At 47.9% G+C, this 13,901-nt stretch overlaps 2 protein-coding genes across 2 annotated transcripts in view; one reads left to right on the top strand and one right to left on the bottom strand.

Annotated features, from left to right (window-relative positions):
* The window catches only part of LOC308232915 (protein spinster homolog 3-like), a gene marked incomplete at both ends in the record, with an annotated part of 90,319 nt that overhangs the window by 38,624 nt on the left and 37,794 nt on the right, over positions 1 to 13,901 (top strand).
* Positions 3,007 to 8,794, bottom strand: LOC308226927 (uncharacterized protein; the record flags this gene model as incomplete). The annotated part of the gene is made up of 8 exons (XM_080629089.1): positions 3,007 to 3,066; positions 3,211 to 3,276; positions 3,699 to 3,772; positions 4,685 to 4,752; positions 5,388 to 5,538; positions 5,975 to 6,152; positions 6,948 to 7,078; positions 7,468 to 8,794. The coding sequence occupies 8 exons, from the start codon at positions 8,792 to 8,794 to the stop codon at positions 3,007 to 3,009; spliced, it is 2,055 nt and encodes a 684-aa protein (XP_080485215.1).

Here is a 13,901-nt window from a genome sequence, read left to right on the forward strand (position 1 = left end):
AGGACAAGTAAAACTTTCTTCTAAAATATAAACGAGATGAAATTAGGTCTTGTAGAAAGATGTTAGCAAAGAGTTGAACAACCTCCAAAGCAGTTCAGCTCTGCAATAGCTTTACAGACCTCAGAATTAAATCTCTATGAATTTTGATACCCAAATTTCTGTGACTGAGTTTTTAACAGAACACAGGTTACCTTTGGATAATTTATTAAAGGAAACAGACATTGAAATGTATGTGAAATATCTAAAAGTTAGACAACCAACCTACAGCTAGTGTCACTGTGATGGATGGGGTAGGTATCCATGGGAACATTCTCCATTGAAACGGCTGTCAACAAGAGAGACTTCCTGTGCTTTAGGCTGCAGCGACTTCCAACTTCCTCAGACACTGGCAGCAAAGCTAAAAAGCCAAAGAGAGTCAACGTAAGTTTTGCAGAGAGGCAACGCTGAAGGTAAGCAACATTCCACCCACTACCAACTCCTCCTGTGTGCATTGCAGTGCGGAGTGGTTATGTCCCAGTGGTCGTCTTTGTTCTGATTCAAAGCAGGCCATTTAAAAAGAATGCTAATCCCCATCCAGTCACAATTACCTGACTTAAATACCTGCCCTCACAGGGTCACAGTTTCTGTTTGTAGATCACTAGGAACTGGCACACTGTAAGGCACACACTGCAAGGCTTAAATCAAGAAACCTTCAGCCTCCCTGAAGCGTTTCCATTGCTGCACAGCCGCTGCCCTGTGGGCAAAGCCTTCAGCCCCCCAAACGCTGTCTCTGATGCACCCCAGCCTGGCCCAGCCCCTCGTCCACCCCCAGTTACAAGTGTCCTTCACGCTGGTACAATTTTATCAACCTAAACCCGTAAGAATTCTCACAAGAATCCATTCATTTTCAGTCAGCACAAACTGAGAACAACGCTGGTTTGTCTGCTTTTACCTGCCAGGTAAGCCACGCTCTGGGTGTTCACCTCAAACTTGTCACAGTTCCTGTGCTTGTTAACCAGAGCTAGTAGTGTGTGTAAAACCCTCACAGTTCTTGCTACAGTGGTAGCAGAAGGGTGCCTGTACCCTAAGAAATGGGGTTAAAAACCGAATACTGTACTTAATGTTCAATGCATATTTACGAAGCATTACTGTGTTCATCAGCATGTTCTCAGGACACTTCACACGAAGGGTAAGGAAGCACAACTCTAACAGGAGATGCAAGATGTGTTCTTACCCTTCAGGAGGCGTCCCACTACTGCAAAGTTGAAGTTGGAGTTGAAATTCAACCCAACAAAATGGTCCATCTGCTTGCAGTGCCACTCGAGGGGCCTCCTGATCTCCATGAACACCTCTTCCGGGCTCTGACCAGGAAAAAGAAGACCCAAGAGCTGCTCATGATAGCTCAAGGTGTTCTTTTGACAAGTGACAGAGTAATTTTAAGAGCTTACACTGAAATACCAAACACACCTTTGAACACAACACACCTGTACATTTCTGTGCCGGTTCAGAACGCAGTTACGTACATCGCAGTTTTACTCTTGGTAGTACCCAAGTGGAACAATTCCTAATGCAAATTGCAATTTCAGTTGCTTACCCAGTGTCCAGGAGGACAAGAGTTGTGTTTTTTTCCGTTATCAACAGATGTAAGTGCTCACACAAACCCAGTGTCAGTCAGAGCTGGTCGCTAACAGCTCACCTTGCCGTTGAATATTCGAAGGCTGTCCAGGGTGTGCAGATTCTGCTCAAGCAGGTCTGTACCTGCTGAGTACAGGTTTACTTCATCCAGCTGCAGCACTGCATGGCTACCCAGAAGAGGGCCTTGTGCATCGGCGAGTCCTGAAGGGAAAGAGAGAAAGCCACGATTTTCAAGTCAAGAAATCCATCACTGAACATTAAATTCCTTAATCACATTCATTAATTTCATAGGCAGAGCCTGTTAAAAAAGGACAACCAATGTAACGCTTGTGAGGTGGGCTGATGCCAACCTGATGAAGTTTAACCATGCCAAGCGCAAGGGGTCCTACACCTGGGTCGGAGCAATCCCAGGCACAGCTACAGGTTGGGCAGAGAAGAGATTCAGAGCAGCCCTGCGCAGAAGGACTTGGGGGTGTTGGTCGATGAGAAAATGAACATGAGCCAGCTTCAGTGTGCGCTCGCAGCCCAGAAAGCCAACCGCATCCCGAGCTGCATCAAAAGTTGCGTGACCAGCAGGTCGAAGGAAGTGATCCTGCCCCTCTACTCCGCTCTCCTGAGACCTCACTTGGAGTATTGTGTGCAGTTCTGGTGTCCTCAACATAAAAAGGACATGGAACTGTTGGAACAAGTCCAGAGGAGGGCCACGAGGATGATCAGGGGAGTGGAGCACCTCTCGTATGAAGACAGGCTGAGAAAGTTGGGGCTGTTCAGCCTGGAGAAGAGAAGGCTGCGTGGAGACCTCATAGCAGCCTTTCGGTATCTGAAGGGGGCCTACAAGGATGCTGGGGATGGACTATGCGTCAGGGACTGTAGCGACAGGACAAGGGGGAACGGGTTCAAACTTAAACAGGGGAAGTTTAGACTGGATATAAGGAAGAAGTTCTTTACTGTTAGGGTGGTGAGGCACTGGAATGGGTTGCCCAGGGAGGTTGTGAATGGTCCATCCTTGGCGGAGTTCAAGGCCAGGCTGGATGAGGCCTTGGGCGGCATGCTTTAGTGGGAAGTGTTCCTGCCCATGGCAGGGGGGTTGGAACTAGATGATCTTAAGGTCCTTTCCAACCCTAACTATTCTATGATTCTATAATTCTAACTTTGAAGGGAAAGCAGACACTAAGTTCACGGGTATTATACATGTGGAACAATCACAGCTTAAGGAGCATCTGCTACCTTCGAACGAGCCCTAAGGTTTTAAGGTTTTTCCCATTCAGCTTTTGAATAGAGGCCAGAGACGACTTTTTGCTTTAAAGCTACAGTATTTGTCATTATGGCTTTTAATAACCCTGCCTTTCACCGAGATGAGGTATGTGTTTCTAGGGAAATGGTAGGACATTGCTAGTAGTCAATCCACCCAGCAAGGCCTCTTTCCACCAGAGTTCTGTTTACGGACACCACCTAAAGGGAGGTGAAAAGAAAGAAAACAAAAAGTAGAAAGGTGAACAAACCACTAGAGAAAAAACGATCAGCAAGTTCCTAATCAACAACAGGAAGCCTGCATCGGCATCAATTCCAACAAAAGAGGTACGTCAACGCACGCACCTCATTGCCCGTCAGGTTCCACAGCTGTATCAGTGGCAGTCCTGTTGCACTGTCATAATTTGTGACCTGGAAACACAGAAAAACCAGAGTGGGCAGCAGTTCTGCTGTGAGCCGTGAAGGATGCAATGCCAGCATCATTCGCTCCCTATCAGACACCCCTTCCTATGTGTAGGCTGGAGGAAATGCAGCTCCTGCCACCAGGCAGCAGCTGGAACACCCTGTGGGCAAGTTCACTTTCATCACTCAAATCCATACCCTGGCTTTCTGCCCACATCACTCACAAGAGGGAATACTCATCCCTCCCCAGCCACACAGCCCTGAGCGGGAACTGATGCTACACCAGGAAGTTCTCATCAAGACCCTGCTCAGCAGCCAGACTTCCAGGCTCTGGCTTTGTTGTCTGTCTTCACACACACAGGATGGGGGGTGCACAGAGTCACAGCAGTAGTACCATCAGCAACAAGACTTTTCCCAACAGCTCCACGTACCTGCGCCTCAAGGACTGCGCCTCTGGTCATCTCGCCAACAGCTGCGTCAGCTTCAGGGGAGAAGCGATCCTCATCTTGGGGAAGAGCAGGAGAAAACAAATGACAGTCACAGGCTTCAAAGGCCAGAAGGGACTATTAAGCTCACCTTGCCTGACCTCCTACATCCATTAGGCCAGCAAATCCTCACCCACTGTTGCTGAAACCAGTCTATTAAGCTGGAGATCACACAAGCATTATGCCTGCTGGGTTGCTGAAAGGAAGAATGAAGTGCTTTCTAAAGCCACTAGCTAAGTTAATAGGAATTTAAGTGGCTGATGAATTAGGAGGCTTTAACAATAGAAAAGTGCGTATCTGCAGTACCTTTCAGCGGTCATTAGTATTTTGATCCTTAATAAACTAAGCTCAAGGGCCTCAGGGCTTCACTGACCCTGAAGACACTACTGACCCGCCTGACCCCCAGCTCCCACAGAAACCCCTTCCGTACAAGGCAGCTTCTTAGGCCCCCAGGCATCAGGCATCTCTACCACCATGACACTCTGCCGGGGCTTGAACGGTAGCATTTTGAACACAGAACTATACACGTCAGTCACCTTAGTAGGAAAGTATCAGATATTGGTTTAACACATTAAAACTAAGTTTGCATTTACAGCTACTTTATGACAGAAGGTGGCAGAGTGGTTACAGCTACTTCACTTAATACACTGCCAGCCCTGCCAACTTGCTCTTTAGAAGAGTAATTCACCCTCTCCTCCAAGCCGGAAAAAGCCTGGACATTTATCATCTTTCCCCTGGAGTCTGACAGGTTCTGCCATGCTAGCACATTTAGAAGAATAAAATTCATTTTTTCCAGTCCTTGCTCTAGTCACACCAGAGCTGTGCTAGCAATAAGAGAGGGAAGGTTCAGGCACGATCATTGCTTGCCCACCGCTGGCACCCACTGACACTGCAGTGGGACCGCCAATAGTACTTGTCAGGAGCTCCATTACCTGCAAGAGGCACCACATTGTCCAGGAAAACTTCTGCTCCTTGGAAAGGCAACAATAAAAAGTCAGACCTTAAAGAAAAGAGAATCCATCAGAATAAGAACAGGGCTTTAAGTCACTCCTGTATTCTCTAAGGTGACATTGATTAATCAATTGCTGTAAGAGGGATTTAGTGTAACATTGATGACAGTCAAAAACAACCTCCCAGCAATCTAAGCAGCAGCAGCAACCCATTGTCTGATGAGCACGCCACGTTGGACTGGGCTCCAAGCAAAAGCCACCTCCACCATGGAGGCTTGACTGCTTTCCTCCCACCTCTGGGCACAAGCAAGTATTTAATGAGCTTGTGTAAGAAAACCCTCATCCAATACAGCTCTCCCAGACAGTGGGGCTGGAGCACAGAGAATCCCAATCTTATTCCTAGCTCAGCAACTAACTACACCTTGGGGCCTCCCAAAGGCATCCTTTTGCTCAGCTGCCATGCTGAAGTGACAGAAGTCACAATTTCCTCTTCCTTCCCCTTCAATAAAGCCTTGTGAGAGCTTGCTCTGCTGCCAGGGAACCCACCCCTGCTGCTGAGGCAAACCTTTCTACCAATTCCCACTTCAGCTGTGGAAAAACCCGGAAGGAATTCAAACAATACAGATGCCTCTGAAGAAGATTCGAGCCAGATTTGGCCTCAGGCCATGGAAGAGGAGCTAGAGACCTGATTGGTCTGACTGTGTCAGCCTTCACTTTGGCATATCCTCCATAGTCCACATATCTGAGTTCCACTTCACTGGTCTCTTCAAAGTAGCTGATAACTTGAGCCCGTAGCCATGCCCCATCCAGGCCTGGAGCTGCGCAGATAATACCGACTGCGGAACATAAGGGTACAGAGAAGAAAGCTCAGCGGATTTCCAGAAATCAGCACTTCAGGCATTAGTTATGACGAATAACTCCTTTCCATGTGATGCACCCTCCACTTTAGACCATGTACAGGCAGTGACACTAGGAAGATGCGGGAGTAGCTCCACACTTTGTCAGCAAAAATATACCAGGTGCCAGGTAGATAAGAAATAACCCAAGACTGACTTACGTCCTTCCAAATTTCAATGTGCAACTATGTGGCTGGAGAAGTATTCAGGGATGAATGGGGTGAGGAAGAACAGAGCTTAAAAAAAAGCCCAAATCAATGGAATAACCAACGAACTATCACACCTCATGCACTGGGAAACCTCCCAAGCCTAACTCAAGGCAGCAGGATTTCACATGACCCTCGAAGTTTCTTAAGTGAACAGTCAAGTTACTTGCCTTCTACTGGAGCTGGCAGGGTTGGAATTTCAGGTTGAGAGTAGCAGATGCACATCTGCTGCTCAAGGCTCCTCAGGACGTAGAAAGTGGGGTGAGTGTGCTGCTGCAGGAACATGTGCCCTGCATCAACTTGGTGCGCCACGACCACCGGCACAGTGACTCCATCCGGGAGGAAGAGCTGTCACGTGGAGGAAAGAAGCTCTCATTAGTGTTCACTGCAACTCGAAGCTTCATTCACAGCAACTCCCTGTTCCACCAGCACCTCCTGAGGCTTACAGCCACGGCACTGTAGTATTTCACTTCTAAAGACTGCTTTGGAGCAGGAGCAGAAGACTACCCATTGTTAACTGCATGCTGTTCTCAAGGAAATCAGACTTGGGCTGGGGCCCATCTTGTTCCCAAAAAGACTATCAGCACAGAGCAGCTGCAAGACTTATTTACCCAAGAGATCAGTGAGCAGAGTCAGGAATGATGGGTCAAGCCATGCTGCACTATCAACGCTGTGCAACTTGCCAGGACTCCCTGCCCATGGAGGTTTTAAACATCAAGGTAATCTTCACAGGGATTGTCCAAGATTTGTCACAGAGGCCTCATTTTCAAAGTCCTTTGCCCCGACTGCTAGAGAGCCACTGTGCCGGGCAGCTTCCGAGCATTACCGTGCTTGGAATACATCCAAAATGCCTTTCATTTCCCAGCATAAATTCACTTCTCCAGAATAAAGCCTATCTTCACATCCAAGGAAACAGTTACGTGCACCGTTACTACAGGCACAATGGGAACAGTAGTGGAAGAACAGGTAGATAACCCTGATCTATTAACAGCTAAATCAGCTGGATAACAACCAGCCACACAAAATCACACTGGGTTTGAGGGCGCCTGTGAGCCAGCCACATGGATACAGCATCCTACAATGGCAGTGACCAGCAACAGCCTTCCGCCCCGACATCAGCATAGCCAGCAAGCTGGGACTCACCCAGGCAGTCATAAGGAGGGAATGAAGTGTCAGTGGTGCTGCTGGAAGTAGAGCGTGGACGTTGGCATCAAGCTCAAGGAGCTGTGTCTCGCCAGTCAGGCTCAGTACTTTTTCTACTTGATGCGGGAAACCTGGAAGACAAAGTCCCACAGAAGGTCTGTAGCACAGATTTGGTGAGGACAACCCCAGCCTTGCCACATGAACCAATATAGCTACCAGAAGCCTTCTGCACTACAGCAACAACTTCAGTTTTAGCAGATTGGCCATGTAACCTGGTAGGAGACCAACATGAGCTGATACACACCCCATAGCTCCTCCTGTAGGCCAGCTAACACTGGATCCTACAGAGAGATGAATTCAGAGAGCAAATGCAGACCCACCAGCACTTGAGGGCTAAATAGTCATTTCCTGGGGAAATTAAACATGAAGATTTATCTGCACATGTCCTGAAGCAGGAAGGTTACAGCACATAAAATGCTTGTTCACCGTGCGTGTGTAAGAGCATTTTCAAATCGCTTACCTTGTGGGCAGTCTCCATCTATTCCTGGTGCCTTGCTACACTCATTACATGGGTCTGGACCATCCTCTCGCAGTACTCCATTGCTGTATGGTACTTCATTGTCTTCAGGCAGCTTCAGAGTAGGCTGAGTCTCACTTGGGCTGGAGCTCTGCCCAGCACTTGTGTCTCGGGTTGCAGATAAACTACGTAACTCTGAATGCTGGCCCGATGCAACAGCCAGCACTGTGCTCTGCAGCGGGCGCTTCACACATGCCCCACCTTCACATGTGGATGTGCTGCACACAGAGCCCTCCCTAACCAAAGGCGCCTTTTCTGGAGAACCTTTGTGGTTTTCCACAGGAGTCCGACCACCTCCTTGGGACTCACTGCACACAGGGGTCTTCATCTGACAGTCTGTTGTGGCTCCCTCAATGGGGCTTTGTGTTAAACAGCTTGAACGTGTAACATCCTGATCCTGTTCCTCTGTCTGCGGAGATGTCAGGACCGCAGCATCATTCTTTCCAGCAGTGTTCGTATCAGCTACTGGAGCTTCCTCTGCAAGCGTCTGATCACTGGAAACAGCACTTGCCATCTCCAGAGGTGTCTCAGCTTGGCTAGCAGCAGCCTGGCAGAGCTGAGTGGACCCATCACCTGCAGGAGCGGGCAGCACTCCCTCACTGCGGACAGGCTTCTTCTGCCAACAGTCTTCTGTGTCTCCCTCTTCAGGGCTGGATGAACAGCCACGTGTTAAACAGCTTGAACGTCTCACATTCTGACCCTGTTCCTCTGCCTGCAGGGATGTTGGTACCACACCATCACTCCTAACATTCTCACTGCCTACTGGAGCTTCCTCTGCAAGCATCTGATCAGAGGAAACAACGCTTGCCATCTCCAGAGGTGTCTCAACTTGACTGGCAGCAGCCTGGCAGATCTCAGTGGACCCATCACTTGCAGCACCCCACAGCACTTCCTCAGTTGCTGCCAAAATGACCTCGGAAACAATCTGTATTGTCACTTGCTCAATTTTCTCAATGTCTTCCTTGCACAAACCCACTCCTCTAATCTTCTCTCTTCTCAATTCATCCCCTTTTGGCTGTGTGTCCTCCTCCTCCTGACACACAGGGACAGTACTGGCAATTGACCTGGACACGTCTTCTTCCCCTGCCTGCTCCGAACAGGCAGACTCCCAGGGCAGAGAAACACAAGCAGGGACACTCTTTTCGTCTTGAGATCCCGTTTCTTCTAGTTTTTCACTGTCGTTCTCAAGGGTGCTGGGCTGATTCGTTGTTACTGGCCAGTCTGGTGAGAGATCCAGCCTCTCATCAGGGTGACACATAACAGAGGGCATCGTCAACCCTGCTGTCAGCAGGGAGGTCGAGGTTTTGTTCTCTGTGTGTTCCCCTTCCAGCAAGGAGAGCTGTCTTTGAGGAACACATGGTTCTGTTCCTGGTGTGGAATCCTGCTCTGTCACTTCTTCCTGCTGCTCTGCAGCACCTACTGCTTCTTCATCTGGATAGGTTCCATGCTTTTTTCTATGGGAATAAATCCACCAGCACCCGAGAAGTGCCAGCACTCCAGGTACGGCATACGCGACGTAATTCCGGAAGCATAAAGGCATTTTAGAAAGTCTCAGCAGTTATACCTAGAAGGAGAACCAGAAAACATGTTACAATAGCCACAGGGAAGGGAACAGGAAGACTAAAGCTTCATAAATGCCTTGAGGTATCTCTAGTAGTATGAGCAGGCTTGTTTTCCATTTGCTTTTTAAATTCACATCTCTGCTCTACAAGAGACCGCAGAACGAGATCCTTACCTAAGACCAGGGATCTCTGGGCATTTCTCACCATTACAGTCATCAGTTTCACCTTAACCCCCCTTTCTACGCAAAGCCGTTTCGCCTTCTTTCCCCTGCCTCCCCTTTGCTACACACAGGGACAGTATCCAGCGCTGCAGTCTCTCCAGCAGCAGGCTGGGTTCAGAACACCGCTGGACCACCAGTTTATTCCACATTAGATTTCCTACATGGACAGCTGCTACTCTGACTTTTCAGCTGAAAGCTTTCTCTTTTACTCCGGAAAGCGTGTGAACCCTTCGCTGCCTGGACGCCACTGGGACTCATGTCCCAGCCATGCTCCTCCATCTACAAGCCTCATCTAGGTTATATAAGGCAGGGCTGAGAGGCCTTCCCGTTCCCTTCAGGCAAGCCTGCGGCTGGCACACAGAGCTGAAGTTCCCTGCATCCCCAGAACAAAGAGGGCAAAGGACACTCAGTTTACATTTTCACTGGCCAGGAATGAAAGCGGAACCCACGGGTCTGACAATGCTTACACACAAGAGGCTTTTCTCCAAAGGGGCCCCAAGACTTTCACCAGTAAGCAACAAAGATAAAGATTGTTTTCAGGAGATAAAATCCTAGGCACGGGAACCACCCACTGGAAAACAGTATTATCTAGTTCCTCTTCAGAAGTAGAAAGGAGTATAAAAAGACGAGACAATCAAGTCAGTCTCTCCACTCTGCTTAGTCTGTCTCAACCAGAAAACACCTTTCGTTATCAGAGCAAGCCTCCTTCCAGATACCTCCTTCAGGGCCTTGATTTTCCCAGCAGTCGGTTACACTCTAGCTAAGGACAAAACCATGCCTCCCTCAGACCCAAACCGAGCATCTGAGACCTGGAGCATATAACATACATTCCAGATGTCTCACCTCCTCCAGCCACAATCTCCTATCCCACAGGAACAAACACACAATTTCATCCAAGCTATCTCAGACACCAGCCTGGCTTCTGTACTGCTTGCTGCAGAGTCATACAGTCATAAAGTCACAGAATGGTTTGGGTTGGAAGCTGCCTTAAAGCTCATCCAGTTCCAAACCCCTGCCACGGGCAGGGACACTTTCCACTAGAGAAGGTTTCTCCAAGTCCAACCTGGCCGAGGCAAGTAAATAAACGAACAGCAGAAACAGGCACTAGAAAATGTCTTGCTCAATCCCAAATCAAAGCTCAGCTGCAGACATGATTTAAGAAGTCCAGCAACATCTCCAGCATATCACCAATGTTGACCCACACAGGAAACTTGAGTCTTGTTCACTCTGTGACATTCATGTCTGATGTCTCTTAAATCCAAGTTCCTTCCAGTCAGACAGCAGGGCTTATTGCTGAGGACGAACTTTCAGTTAACAGCAACATCTGAGACTTGGAATTCAAAACAGAACAACACAATAAATCTAGGCAGTAATTTCGATGTTTGGGTTTTGGAACTTGGTAAGTGGAAAGCATGAAGCCTGTACATACATTCCTGAAACAAAAGGTACCCATTTCTGCTCTCCAGCACAACGGCACATTGTGAGTGACTGCGAGGGCTCACCTGCTGCCCGCTGAAGTTGTTGCAATTCGCGCAGAACCGCTCCACAAGCTGTCTCACAGAGCACCACAAACTCAAAGTAGCTCACAAGTCCATTCCCAGCAAGCTTCCCTGGTTAAGCAGACAGCCCTATTATTACGTCATTCCCTATTATGCTGCACCAACTGCACAAACAAGGGTCCCCCACAATTCTGCAGCACAGGGAGGCAGCAGGATGCTCCACAGAGGGCCAGATCCATCCCAAAGCCTGGCAGACAAAGCAATTCCAAGAGTCCCTTTAAACATTGATACCATTTAAGATCTCCACTCTCTGATGTTTAGATCAGTGGGGATGGTGGGTTAGCTGACTGCTCCTTGCACAGCTCATTTCATTTCATGCTTTTAATCTGACTAGTTTCAGCAAGAGCTGCATTATACAGCCAGGGATGTGTTAAATGGGAACTCCGCATCCTTCCATCAGCTAGAAAGGGACAAAAGGCACTGGCTCTGCACAAGACACAAGCAGACATCCAAAAGCACTGGGCTGGCCAGGGGACAGCTAGCACTAACAAGCATCTCCTTGCATAAACACGACAGGAAGACTTTGGTGGCCTGATTTTAATATGCTGGTCACAACACCACTTTCATGGGATGCCTTGAAGACAGCCGATTTTCAACCTGCTCAACACAACCATTGGAAGATGCAGCACATACTTCTCTCTCATTTCTGCCACAGGGGAGCTCCTACTGCCCACATCCAAGTTTCCAACAGGTTTAAAAGTGACAAAACCCTCTCTCCATTGCCAACTCGACAGCCAGTTCAGGACCGTAGGAGCAAAGGGATCATTTAAATACATGGAGGGGGGGAAGCAAGCCTGGGATTCTCCTGCCAGCAGCAGAACACAACATGGCAACTTGTCAAATCCCACGGCCTTAAGCAGTGCCAAATTGGAGGAGCCTGGCCCAGCAGCCCCTGCGCTCTCCAGGCAGGAGGAGCCAGCTGGGGAAGCACAGCAGCTCCGGAGGCTTTGCGCCACAGACAAGCAACCTGGGGAAGCCAGAACCAGTGTGAACACTGGATGCACCAGTGCCATTCCCCAACACGCAGGGCTCCGTGCCGTCCTGCACCAGAAATAGTGCAGAGCTCGCACGCTGTACATGCTTGCCCCACACCATGAGCCACTTCCACTTCTTCCTCCTGCCATGTCAGGAATCCGCTCTAAATGTCACACCTTGTATCAAGGCACAGGGAGCTGCAGACAGGGCATGAGGCTTTTCCAACTTGCTAAATAATCCCTACAGTAGGTCAGGATAGGATTAAGACACCAAGCGGAGAATAGGGGTCAATCGGCTCTCCAAATCTGTATCCTGCCTTGATTTATGGAAAACTCCTGGTAAAGATCAGGGGGATGAGGACAAAAATGAACCCCCACACTCGCCTACCTTACAAAACAAAGGCAAGGACAGTCAACTCATTCTACTTGCTCGCATTAGGATCCCAGAGCAGTTTTAAGCCACCTCGTTTCTCTCGCCAGCACAAACAACCCTTCAGAAGACACATCTGTACTGAAGCACGAAATCAGACTCTACAACTCAAAGAGAGTTCTAAAGCAGGTATGTTTATTACGGCGCCGGGTGCAAGGGGGATCGCTTCTCCTAACTTGCACCTCGAGAGGTTAAGCAAGCAGGTATTTATTACACACCAACATGCATATTCATTAGGTTCGAGAGTTCGGTGGGGAAATTACAATTACTTTAGGTACTCATTATCATAAGTCTTCTCCCTTTTGGTGCTTGTGCACTGCCCTCCAATGGCCGATGGTCGTGGGCAGGGGTCTTCAAGATGAAGTAAGCAGTCTTCTTCAGGGTGCACTTTTCACCTTTGGCACAGTTGGATGCCCCAGTAATCACAAAGGAGCTGAAACCAGCCATATCTGCAAGCTTCCGATAGCAGACAAACATTTAGAACAGTGGGACCTTCATCCACAAAAATTTATTGCCTCCCAAGCTAGCAGATGTTCGGGAGTCACTGTCTCCAGCCTAACTGATAATTAGAAGGATGGTCACTCATTAGAAGGATGGAAAGAAATAACTCACTCTTGTTAGCAAGACTACTAAATTCTGTTATCACACCACAAACTTACAACACAAATGTTGTTCTCTAGCTTAGACCTAAGTTAAAAGTGTCTTAACCCTAGGTTTTCCAGGCACTTGCTTTCCTTATATCAAGCCCCCCCTTTTCTTTTACCTTTGCAAATCCTTTTGCTAGGTAACTCCACTTTACTCAGGAGTTCTGGCAAAGTATTTACCACTTCCAACTTGTTGCCTAACCTTATGTCTTTTCCAATCTTCATAAACAGTTACAGACCTTTTACAATACCAAAAAGAACACTATCATGTTACAAGTAATCAGCGTTAAAACAATTATTAGTACGATTCCTGCAACCAGCTGCCTCAACTAGGAGAGATTAGGTAACCATGAAGTTAACTTTCTCCATGTTTCTTCAAAAACCCAAGAGGTATGTATCATCCTTGGTCATCGCGTGAAATATTTCAGTTTATTTCCAAATTTCCTCCAGATCTGTTTCAATTCTGCCACTTTGATCTATATAGGAACCATTGATTATGGAACAAACCCCTCCTTGTGAAGCCAAAACCTGGGTACCACAGCACCTAAGGTGCACGCGCCTTCCAGTTGAGGTAGAGTCTTAGGAGCATTTTCTCCACATAACCAATACCATCCTTTCCCTTCAGGCACGGGCCACCACTGAACTATGATACCATCTCTATTAATAGTGTGATTGCAGTTTGAACAGTGACCTACACCTGTGGCATTTCTTTGTACACAGGTCTAATATTCTTAAACCCAGTCTCCAGATCTCAAAGGGTGAATCGGATAATCTAAACCTGTTGCTCTTGTCCCTAATAGTCTTTTAACACCAACAAATATCAATAACCTTCTTTTCTCAGGAATTCAAAAAAATCTATTTGCCACTCTTGTCCTGGATAACTTCCTCTCCCAATTGTCCCAATTTGATTCCTATTGTCAGTTTTAGGATTATTCTTAAGACAGAGCTGACATTGTTCTGTCACTAACTGAACTACGGTGTATAGAT

Source organism: Psittacula echo (genome assembly GCF_963264785.1).
Source record: "Psittacula echo genome assembly, chromosome: 1".
In the NCBI taxonomy this organism is placed as follows: domain Eukaryota; kingdom Metazoa; phylum Chordata; class Aves; order Psittaciformes; family Psittacidae; genus Psittacula; species Psittacula echo.